The sequence below is a fragment of the Mercenaria mercenaria genome, chromosome 5 (assembly GCF_021730395.1).
Source record: "Mercenaria mercenaria strain notata chromosome 5, MADL_Memer_1, whole genome shotgun sequence".
Lineage (NCBI taxonomy): Eukaryota > Metazoa > Mollusca > Bivalvia > Venerida > Veneridae > Mercenaria > Mercenaria mercenaria.
Window position 1 is genome coordinate 5,024,605 of NC_069365.1, and position 12,686 is coordinate 5,037,290.

The 12,686-nt window shown below is 35.1% G+C and overlaps 1 protein-coding gene across 11 annotated transcripts in view; it reads left to right on the forward strand.

Moving 5' to 3' along the window:
* The window catches only part of LOC123556315 (arf-GAP with Rho-GAP domain, ANK repeat and PH domain-containing protein 1-like), a 166,433-nt gene that overhangs the window by 108,512 nt on the left and 45,235 nt on the right, over window positions 1-12,686 (forward strand). For all 11 annotated transcript variants that reach the window (XM_053542542.1, XM_053542545.1, XM_053542549.1 and 8 more), the window contains 9 exons: window positions 148-232; window positions 922-982; window positions 1,480-1,619; window positions 7,946-8,128; window positions 9,573-9,641; window positions 9,993-10,029; window positions 10,866-10,906; window positions 11,249-11,276; window positions 11,716-11,750. In XM_053542542.1, coding sequence (XP_053398517.1) covers window positions 148-232; window positions 922-982; window positions 1,480-1,619; window positions 7,946-8,128; window positions 9,573-9,641; window positions 9,993-10,029; window positions 10,866-10,906; window positions 11,249-11,276; window positions 11,716-11,750 — 679 coding nt within the window. The remainder of the gene's footprint in view (window positions 1-147; window positions 233-921; window positions 983-1,479; window positions 1,620-7,945; window positions 8,129-9,572; window positions 9,642-9,992; window positions 10,030-10,865; window positions 10,907-11,248; window positions 11,277-11,715; window positions 11,751-12,686) is intronic.

Below are 12,686 nucleotides of genomic sequence, written 5' to 3' on the forward strand. Positions count from 1 at the left end.
ATGTGGCGACATTGCCTGTGTACAGGTTAAATAGGATCTGGAAGTTCAGTGTATTTACTTTCATATGTTTCTATGAAATCCGGCTCCCAAAAATAGTAGGCAAAGTAAACTAGTATAATGAATGTTGAATTCCTGATTTATTTTCAGGTTACATTTTGAGAGCTCGTCAGATGCATCCAACTGGAAGATGGCCATTGAAGAAGCTATTACAGATGCTTTAGGGGACAATTCTGTATGTGGTTTACTGTTTACATGCCTGTCTTTGTGTGTTATAATATTTTTTTTTCTTTGTCATCTTGTTTGAAATTGGTAATAATTGCACAGGAAATCTGACTAAGTAAAACTCTGTGAAATCATTTAACTTTGCTAGCATTAAGTTTTGTGGTTTCGGCCCAGTTGACTTTTTTGTGAGAACATGAATTTTTGAAATTTCAAAAAAAATTGTAAAGATAAAAGAAAAGGATTTTTTAATCAGTTGGTTGGTATTTAAATCTATGTAATGAAGCAAACAAAGATGAAATTCTTGAAAATTGTTCCTCCACAAATGATAATGCTTTCACAGCAGTTGAACTTTTTTCTGATGTCTGTGAACTTGGATTGTTCCATTTGTCTGTAAATGTATACATGGTGTTTGTGTTATGTTTATGAAATGAGAGTTTGTTCATGCTTTGTGTAAATAGATTGAAAGCATGAATTATCTGTTTGACTTGCTTGATTCTTTCCTTTAACAGAATTTTGACATTTTCTTTAAAATGATTTAATAGATAGTATACAGAAAAAAATCACCTTTTCACTGGATAGTCACTGTTTAATGGTAGTGCATTCTTTTGTAGAAATAGATTTTATATTTTTTGATTGAATATAATTAACATATCTTTTAGTTTTAACCAATGTTGTGTAACCAACCATGTTTGTTTGTAGATATTAGACCAGGTAAAGGAGAATCCAGACAATGGAAAATGTGCTGATTGTGGGGCTACAGGTAAGTTCAGTCAACATGATCTCACAGGTGTCTGTTTCAGCAGTGAACACATAGTTATCAATGGAAAACTCAAGTTTGTGTAACTACCTGTTGGATTTTCACTGATTTGTGCCTTGTCATTCATAGTCTCAGCTTGTTTGTTACATGAGATAATGAACTGCAGCAAATGAATACAAACTCTTTTATTAGGCTGAAATGAACCTTTAAGTAATACAGATAGAAGCACAATATGAGATGGCTTACATATGCTTGCCTTTTTTGTTTACTAGAAAGAAATTTGGACATTCTATCAAAGTTGCAAAGATTTTACAATTGTAATCGAAAATGCAACCTTTGTGTATTGAAAAACTTAACCTTTGTTATCTACTGCTATTTTTATATTTTCTTGCATAACCAAATGAACATTGTTATGAAACGTAGGAACACTGGAAGCTGACTCAATGTTACATTTTTTATCAGCAATATGAGAATTGAGAAGATTTGTATTTGTGTTATAGATGCTCACTGGGCTTCCATGAACCTTGGTATTGTGTTGTGTGTGCGATGTGCTGGGATACATCGAGGGTTTGATCCAAGACTGTCAAAGATTCGGTCTCTCAGGATGGACACAAGGGTTTGGAACTCCAGTCTCATTGAGGTATACTTCCTATTTTAGTTGTTAAAAAATCCTCAGTAGTTAAAAAAATGATGAATGCTTTTTGACATTTCATGCATGATTGGTATATTGAATTGCATTTTTCTTGCACCAGTGTCTTTCTGGTTTATTATCCCCCGACGAAAGTCGGAGGGATATAGTTTTGGCGTTGTCCGTTCGTCCGTCCTTCCGTCCGTCTTTCCGTCCTTCCGTCTTTCCGTCCGTCCGTCCGGAGCCATATCTAGGAAATGGTTGGGAATATTTATTTAAAACTTCATGTACATGTTCACCACTATGAGTTCTTGCGGCCCATCAAGTTTCAGTCAGATTGCCCAAGTAACACCAGAGTTATGGCCCTTAGAAGTTTCTAGTGTTAACTATATAGGGTACTATAAATATGGCAATTTCTGCATCATAACTTTTGATATATTTTACCTAGAACTATGAAACTTAAACAGAATTTAGATCACCATAATGTGGTTGTGTACACACAATTTCATTCAGATTTGTTTGTAAATTAAGAGTTATTGCCCTTTAATTGTATAAAAATCCACATATTTGTATATAACAAACTTACCATTTGGTAGAATTTCATTAAATTTCTTTCATTCTTTTCCATGAACATTTATTGTAAACATGTGAAGTTGTGTACCCACACCTGGTCACCCCCTTACCTTGATCACACCCCTCCCCCCCCCCCCACCCCCCCCCCCCCCAAAAAAAAAAAAAAAATCATTCCTTATTTTAGATTTTTTTCAAACAAACTTCATATACATGTTCACCACTATGAGGTTATGGGGCCCATCAAGTTTCAGACAGATTGCCCAAGTAACACCAGAGTTATGGCCCTTAGAGGTTTCTAGTGTTAACTATATAGGGTGCTATAGATCTATAGATATGGCAATTTCTGCATCATAACTTTTTATATATATGACCTTGAACTATGAAACTTTAACAGAATTTAGAGTACTATAATGTGGTTGTGCACAGACAATTTTGTACGGATTTCTTTTGTAACTTCAGAGTTAATGCCCTTTAATTGTCTAAAAATCCACATATTTGTACATAACAAACTTACCATTTGGCAGAATTTCATTAAATTTCTTTCATTCTTTTCTGTGAACATTTATTATAAACATATGAAGTTGCGCACCCACACCTTGTCACCCACTTGCCTTGGTCACACCCCCTTCCCCCCCCCCCCCCCCCCCCCCCCCCCAACACCACACCAAAAATTTTTTTTTCATTTCTTATTTTAGATTTTTTTCAAACCTTCCAAGTTGTACCATTCCCCCACCTCACTTCTCCACCCAGTCATGCCCACCACTGATCATGCATCCTCTGCCCCCCACCCCCCAACTTCACCCTTTTACCTTTTTTTTTTTTTTTTTTTAATTTTTAATTTTCAATCAATATTTATAATCAGCATGTGAAATTTGTTTCCTCTCCCATTCCCCTGCACCCCCACTCCCTAAAAAAATAAATATATACATATATGTATATATATATATATTTCCATTCCTTTTTTTTTTTTTTTTTTTAAATGTTCAAACCTTCAACATGTTAAGTTGTGACTGCACAAACCTTGCCCTCAGACATTTATTATTATTATTATTATTATTATACCAGATTTGTTGAGCGCCCTTTTCATATGGAATATACGTTCAAAGGCGCTTTACAATTAAACATGTGACACATCGCAGATATGTAGGAAAATAACAAAACATGACATATGCAATCACAAAACTGAAACTGAACAATTTGATTAAACGCCTTTTTTATAAATGATATATTCAATGGCGTTGTACATAATAATAAAAATAATACTTATTACAACAATATCATAAATGAACAATGATAGTATTTACAGCCTTATTGTAACAAACAGCCATGACCGCACCCCCACCCTTGAGGTCGTTTTACCCCTATTGCCAATACCAGTGCTTTAAACATCTGGTACGCCCAGACGGGCTGCATATAGTGGTTCAACCTCCCGGTAAATGGTGCCATCATGTACTGTATTAGATAGAAATACCACACACTTGAAGTGAAACTCAAGTCTTGCGAAAAACACACACATAGAACGTCATAACCCTTAAAATGTGACATGATGAAATAAAAGCTGGATTGTCAATTTAGTTAATTACATGATGAATTGTACAGTTAAGAGATCTTCGTCAGCGACGAATGACTTGCCATAGTTCTGTATTACAAAAATAACAATGGCATATTTATTACGGGTAGAAACAGTCACAGTTGGTATCTATGTGTTGTAGAAATTTTTGAAAAGGTGTGTTTTGAGAGCTCTTTTGAATGAATTAAGTGATGAATCTTTTCTGAGATTGTCAGGGAGAGAGTTCCATAGTTTTGCGGTGGCAACCCTGAAACTTCTACCCCCGTAGGTAACCAGTCGACTTTTTTGTGGCACAAGGGTTGTTGCTGCACTTGCTGACCTCAGATTTCTAGTTGGCACGTACACCTCCAGTAAGTCTCTCATATACACCGGCGACTGTCCATGCAAGGCCTTGAATGTTTGAATGAGAATTTTGTATTTGATTCTATCTTGTATTTGAAGCCAATGAAGATCTTTAAGGATTGGTGTTATATGTTCAAAACGGGTTGTTTTCGTAATAAGACGTGCAGCTGTGTTTTGGACATTTTGCAGTTTGCTCATTGTTGATTTTGGCACGCCGTATAAAAGAGCATTGCAGTAATCTAATCGTGAGGTCACAAGCGAGTTTATCAGGGTTTTTGTGGCTTCAGTTGTCAAATATGGTCGAATATGACCAACGTGTCGTATTTGGCCGAAGCATGTTCGAGTCACAGAATATACATGATGGTCCTTGTGCATGTTCGAATCAAGCATAGCACCAAGGTTTCGAACAGTTTTTGATGGTCTTATGCTCGATTCGCTAACTTTCAGTTCTAGATTTTCAACATGTTTGGAGTGTTTTTGACTCGAAAAAAGAATTACTTCAGTTTTGTCTGCATTCAATTTTAACATGTTTGAATTCATCCATGAGATGATTTCTTTTAGGCATTGTTCAACTCGTGTGATTGTGGCTGCCTTTGATGCTTGGTCAACTGGTTTAAACGATAGATAGAGTTGGGAGTCATCTGCATAAAAGTGGTGGTTTAGACCGTGGTTTCTACAGATGGACCCAACTGGCTTTGTGTACATCGTGTAGAATTTTGGGCCTAGAACAGATCCTTGAGGAACACTGAATTTCATAAGGACTGGTTCAGAGAGTTTGCCATCGATGCATACTGTTTGGTAGCGGTCTGTTAGATATGATGCCACCCATTGAAGGGGTTTATCGGCGAATCCAAAATTAAATTCGAGTCTGTGAAGAAGGGTGTTATGGTCAATGGTGTCGAATGCAGCCGACAGGTCCAACATCACAAGTACTGTGACGTCACCTTTGTCAAGGGATTCGAGAATGTCGTTCTGAACTTTTAACAACGCGGTTTCAGTTGAATGAAATTTTCTGTATGCTGACTGGTTTATTTCATGTAATTGATTGTTCGTCAGATGTTCCTCAATTCTTCTGCTTACCACTTTCTCAAGGATTTTTGAGAGGAATGGCAGATTGGAAACAGGCCTGTTAAGATGTTAACAATTTTCGTCAATATTGGGAGAAGTTCGTTTATACAAGATTTCAAGAGCCATGTAGGAAGAGGGTCTAATTCACATGACTTATTAGCTGACTTTTGAACAAGCTTTTTCACCTCCTCCTCTGTTGCTGGACTGAAACTAGTCAAACGCGCGGTATCACATAGTGATATGCGTCCGTCTTCTGGAGTAAATGATTCATTCTGATCCTGGGATGCAATATTAGTTCTGATTTTTTCTATTTTATCTATGAAGAAATCGCTGAACTCCTGTGCTAGTAGTTCTGGGTTCTTGCCTGATGGAAGTGCCGCTTCACTTGGACCGTTCAATAAATGTTTCGTTATTTTGAACAAGCTTTTTTGGTCTCGTTCACTTGATTCTATTTTCTCTGAGTAATAATCAGTTCTTGCCTTTTTTAACATTTTGTTAACGATTGCGCATTGGTTCCTATACATTAAGTGGTAAACGGCGAGTCCTGAAGTCTGCCATTTACTTTCTAGTTTACGTTTCAAATGTTTGGCGTCGTGGAGCTCCTCCGAGAACCAGGGACAAGATGGTCTTAATGTGATTGTTTTTGAACACAAAGGCGCATGATTGTCAATTAAAGCTGAAAGTTCACTGTTGTATAATGAGACGAGAGTTTCTGCATCTGATGTACTTTGTGACAAATTCAAAAGATCGGATGATAGAATATCAGCTTTGAAAGTATCAACGTCAATCGAACGGAGTTTCCTGTATGTCACAGTTCTCTTTACCGGAGGGGGTTTCGCGGCAAGTGCATTAAACATTACCGCGAAATGGTCCTTGGCTATTTTTCCAGAGCTGTCTGATAACCCAGGATCAGTCACTACTACTGCTGATACTGTTTTATCTATGTCTCTGGTGATGACCATGTCTAGGGTATGACCGTGGACGTGGGTGGGCCCTTTCACATGTTGATACATGCCACAAGATTGTAACACACTGTTAAATCTGATGGTGTCACGATCAGAAGGAATGTCTAAATGAAAATTCAGATCGCCAGTTATAATGATATTCTTGTCAGCTGCGGCGTATTTTGATAAGAAATCTGGCCACTCGGTATCCAGAAAATCATTTGTATTCAGACCATTTTTCTTTGATGGAGGAGGTCTGTAAATAACGGCCATGAGCATTGTGTAGTTGTTGATACTAACATTACACTCAATATGTTCAAATGTTGAAAAAGTATTGTCACTAGTTGAAGAGACTACTTTTACATCTATCACCAATCTATAAATGAGGGCCACCCCACCTCCACGCCTACTACCAGGGCGTGGCACATGCTTGATTTTGTACCCATCAGGTAACAGTTCACCTAGACATGCTTTATCGATGGAGGTGCCTAACCATGTCTCAGTCACAGCAATAAGATCTAGATCATCCGAGATAATAAAGTCACAGAAGGCTGTCGTTTTGTTTTTCAAGGATCTTGGGTTAATGCAACAAATTTTTATATTTTTCTGGCCTTTAACTATTGTTTGAGTTTCATATTTTATGTGGGATAAATTCATTGTTCTTTTCGAATCAAGCACTTCTTTGTTGATTTTTTTCTTATGCTTTGGTCTATCTGTTGATATTACAGTTGAAACTGCCTCAGGTAATGTTCTAATATTGTCTAGTTTAATCCCTTGATTGATATCCCAATTACATGTAAGTTGATTATTACCACCTCTGGCAGATCTGTAAATCAAAATATCATAATCCTTTAGAATTTTCAATGTTTCTTTGTCTGGTCGTGAAAACCTTCTGGGTATGTTTTCCAATTTCAATAATTGGTCTCTATTATACTTTATAAAGCACATTATGTTGTGAGATTGTGTTCACTAAAAATATACACTATTTTACAGGTAAAAGCAGTCTATTCTATTGTACATCCAATTGTTTTATTGAATAAAATCCACTATCGAATGAATAAATCCAATTAAAATCACAGAAATGTTATCTACATATATTCATGAAACACCATGCAAAAAATCTTGGTTCTAAAGTCACTGGTTTTCACAGAATAATCAAAATATCAAGAGCACAAAATTTCTGCTGCCAACACTTGGCGCAATAACAATAACAAGACATGTTCAAGATATCTTACCTGTGTTCTCTTAAGGACATCTGTTCTTTTAAGTACATGTTAAACAGCAACACCTGGTGCCAAACCACTCAAAGACAATATTTCGTTCCAGTTATACTTCAAGCTCACATTTCAATTAACTGCATTTAATTTTAAAAGCTAAGCTTATTACAGTAAGCATATCCCATTCAAAATAAATTCTTTAGTCAGGATCAAAGTATCATACATTTATTATGTACTCTTTAATTAAACATTTGTTTTCTGTTAAATTGATTTTGACTAATGAAATTATTTGCTTCTTATTAACATCCTTAACTTTTTTCCGGATATATTTTTTTGCCATTCCTCACCACAAACCCTTTCAGCGGGGGATACCAATTCATCGAATTTGCTTGTTTTAAATTGGTAGTTTGTTGGGAATTTTTACACATGATTATAGGTAAGTTCTTTAAAATTGCATGTCACTCTAATATGTATGAACTGCAAGTTATTCAAGAAAAAGAATGAAAATGTATTTATGATGTTTAAAATGGAGAAAAAGAAAAGTATGGAGTACAATGTAATTTCATAGTTTCAAGTATTCGAAAAATAACTTCTCTGCATATTTGTATTTATTTTACATTTCAGATGTTCAAAGAGATTGGCAATGACAATGCAAATAACTTTTGGTTGAAGAATATGCCCACTAGTTGCAGTATAAGTGTGGAGACAGATAGCGAGGCCAGGAAACAGCATATTCATCATAAATACAAGGATAAATTATACTGTGATAAACACCCTCTCGCTGAGAATAAAGAAATGTTAAATGAGGCAAGTATATCTGAAATACTGATTAAACATGTTCTGCAAATTATGTTTATATTTGGACAATATGTATCCTTTAATTGATAATTAGTAGTGTTGTTTTTCATGATCTTGTTCTGCCCAAAAGGTACTTATACTAAAATTATATTATGTTTGGCAATATTTCTGGCAGAAAGTTCTAAACAGAGTTGCTAAACTAGATGCTGCTAAAATAAACCTGCTCATGAAATTAGTTTGACTTAACTTTAATTCTGTTTCACTTTATACATTGTTTATACATCATCTTATTGTTCTGGTACAGCAGCGGTATATCTGCATTGAATAGAAAAATACTGTATATTTAAGAAATAATAAGTTCCCAAATGTGGTTTATTGTAGAATAACCCGAGTTTTGAGTTCTTATGCGAAACAATATATCACTCAGGCCTACGGCCTACGGCCTGAGTGATATATTGTTTCACATAAGAACTCAAAACTGCCTGAGTGATATATTGTTTTGCATAAGAACTCAAAACTCGGGTTATTCTACGATAAACCACGTTTGGGAACTTATTATTTCGATTCTAACACGACATACTATCAACTGTGTTAGAAAAAATGGTAACTACTTTTTAAGACCGTGCTACGCACCTCGATGGGATGACGTCATTCCACCGAGTGGTATATTGCAGAATAATCTGAGATGGATCTTGCTCTACATGTATGTAGGTTATTTGCTGGTTGTGTTAGAATTATATTCATTTTATAGTATTTGTTTACTCCATGTGATGTATTTTTATATGCCCGTCTCTGAAAGAGCGGGGCGTATTATGTGAACACCTGTGGCAGACGGGCGGTCGGCGTCCAGAAGCATGTCCGCTCTCTAAGTCAAATAGCTTTTATCCGATCTTCACCATCCGCAAAGTTCGATAACCAGCCAAATCTTCCCAGGCACTCTTAGATTATGGCCCTTGAATTACTCGAAATCTGCAAATTTAGCCTTGTCCGCTCTCCAAATCAAACAGTTTTCATCCGATCTTCACCAAACTTGCTGACAATGTTTGTGGGCATAATATCTCGGCCAAGTATTATAACCAGCCAAATTACCCCAGGCACTCTTGGATTATGGCCCTTGAATTACTCGAAAAACTGCGAATTTAGCCTAGTCGGCTCTCTTAGTCAAACAGTTTTCATCTGATCTTCACCAAACTTGGTGACAATGTTTTAGGGCATAATATCTCAGCCAAGTTCGATTACCACCCAAATAACCCCAGGCACTGTTAGATTATGGCCATTGAACTACTCGAAATCTTTTTATGATACGTAACTGAATATTTAGACGGGTGTATTTTGTGACAGTCTGGCACTCTTGTTCGGTTTCATTATTAATTTTTTTGACATTTTTCAGTTTATAATTATGTTTATTTATTTATGTACATTATGTGTAATGAAGATTTTATTGATTAAACAGGCTCTATTACAAGTGGCTCAGACAGACAATGTGTTAGTTACCTACCAGATACTCATGTCAGGTGCTGATGTAAGTTCTCAGTTTACCTTTAATACTGGAAATCATTTCATCATGATTTTTTCTTACCAAGAAATACAGGCCCTATATCATACAGACAGGCATGTGACCAGAGGTCAAGAGAGCCACCACTTTGATGTTTTTGTACAAAAAAACTTGAAAGCTCCTGCAGATCCCACAAATAACTTTATTTGTTTCTTGGAAGTCCCAAAAGATTGTTGAATACTTATGTACATCAACACAGATGATAAACTCACAAGACATTAATTTTTAATTTATTTTAAGATTTTCTGCCAGTATACAATTATTGAATTTTGATAGATTTTAATTGTAATATAACAAAGATGGTTTTGATCATTTCAGATTTTGTACAATTTACCAGGGCATCCTAACTCTACAGGTAAGAATTATCAACAAATAACATCTGTTTCTTTTATATTTATGTGGATAAATTTCACACTGTCAGTGGAGGGTCTTTAACCTTTAGCCTGGTGGCAGCAAGTGGTTTTGCCTTAGCGACCAGTGCAGACCAAGATCTGTGCAGGCTGATCATTGTCTGCACTGCTTGCTATGCAATCAGTAAATTTTCAGTGAACACTCATTTGAATAATAAGTGGTACTGCCCAAAATTGAAAGACAGACCAGTCCATTTTAGAATATTAGCAGGGTAAGGGTTAACTATAATGCAAAGATGTTTTTATGTTTATTCTCTGAGCTAGGTCTTCTTAAATCATTCATGGCAGTAAATGAATTTCAAAATTGGCTGAAAATGAGAAGTGATGAACATTTCTGTACTTGGTCAGAATGGCAGTCATTTTGTTACCGTGGCAATATATATAAAACAAAATGGTGAATTTTTTCAACTAGAATGAAAAAAATTAACAACCTTAAACTAAAGAAACTATAAGACATCAAAGCTCTTTTCCTAAATTTCAAACTGCCATATATTTCACATGTTGGTCAGATTTTAAGAATAATTTTATTGTTTTGAATGGCTGGAAATTGACTTTTATGTGAATTTAATTTTCATTTAGGCATTTGTCCCCATTTAAAGATATCATAAAAATTCAAAATGTTTCTGTTGCCAATCCTGGAGACCTTTGATATGATGTGTAACTTCTTGATCCTAAAACTATAGGTGAAATTCAGGAAAAGCAACCTGTTACGACTTTTTTATCATGCAGTAATTCTTGTAACTTTTCTGAACTATGTTTTTTTTATATATTTTTTCTGCAGCATTTGAGATGGCAAAAGAAGCCCACCAGAGGATTCAGATGGTATGTATAACAGGACTTGCTGGTATTGTACTGTTAGCAAATTATTTTCAAGAGGTCCATTGGTGTTGTGTGTTTAACATACACCTTTCATGTATATGTTGGCATCTGTGGAATAAGTGGAATAATGTCTGAAATGTGTAGATGCTTAAAATATTTCAGAGTTATGTAGGACTTAATACCTTAAAGTTTGAGTCACAAATGATCTTACCTGAGTAAGAGATCACTTATTAAATAGGGACTAAATTTATTTAATACTTTAATGTAGCTTGAAGGTTTACTGTTTTAGATTTATAGGCTTATCATTTTTAATGATTTTTGAAAACTTTTTTTTATATATTTCAGGAGTATTTACTTCAGAATGGAGGAGATAGTAAGTTTGAAATTTATCTTTAGTCTTAAGAAATTTATTATAAATATATTGCGATTTACTGTGTTGATAAGGACCAATTAAAGCATTAATTGGTTATATTTGTTTAGCAAGAATATTTATATAAAGAAAGTAAGTGATTCAAGCTTGAAACACTAATCATATGTTATTTTGAGGGAATGACAGTGTCGAAAATAAATCAGTAGGCCTTTTTACAGTTTAATTGATAAACAAGGGAGTAATTGATTTAGAAAATCTCAGATACTTTTTGAAAAGAATTTTATATTTGATGTAGATGTCAAGTAAAATGTTCATCTCTTAAACACCATCATGACATAGACCAGAATATTTTATGTATATATTGGACCAGGTGTGTTTCAACGGGAAAAAAAGATATCTCAAAATAACAAGTTTTAAAGTTTTTAATATTTAATATTTACAGAAACAAAGAATTTCATGCCTGGCTCAGAGGAAGCAGTAAGTTGTTAATCTTTCTTCATTTTCTATAACGTAACCTTCAGTTTTTCAGTATATAACTAAGGTAACTGCAACAAATATTCTGCAGTAATATCACATTTCACTTGCTTATACGTTTTGAGGGCCTCCTTGGGCAAGTAGTTAAGGTCCCTGACTTTAAATCACTTGCCCTTCATCGATGTGGGTTCGAGCCTCACTCTGGGGTGGGGGGGGGGGGGGGGGGTTGAATTCTTCATGTAAGGAATCTATGCAGCTCACTTACGGAAGGTGGTTGGTTCTTCCCAGGTGATGAAATAATGCAGGAGGGGCACCTGGGATCTTCATTCACCATCAAAGCTGGAAAGTCGCCATATGACTTATAATTGTGTCACTGCGACGTTAAACCCAACAAAATAAAATAAAATAAATATATACTTTTTGAGTTTCTTATATTGAGACCCAAGTTTTGAGTCTTCAATTATCTATTGCTCTTTGTATTTGAAACAATTCTGGCCAGTTTCTGCAGCAACAAATTGAAGTTAAATAAAAGAAAATTCTAAAAGAGCTTATACCTCTTTTCCTGATTGTTTATCAGGATAATATTTACCCCCTACTTGTATTATTTTCAGTAAACTTCTGTGTCATTGCCATCATTTGTCTGTTCTTGGCCAGAAATTCTGAAAAAAGTTGATTTTCTTTTGGTGCAGACAGTCAATAAAATCTGTAAGAAGATCTTAAAAACTAAGAATTTATTCTGATAGGTGCTTCTCCTTGACTTAAAGCATTAATGTTTGTATTTTATGGGTTTTATGTATGTTGTCTGTCAGAAAAGTACGGGTAACTTTGAACAAATGACCAAGCATAGATTTCTACTTCGAATTTTGTCATAAATATTCAGATAGATACAGTTTTAGAAATTATATTTAGAGAACTGGAAAAATGGTGAGATATATTTTT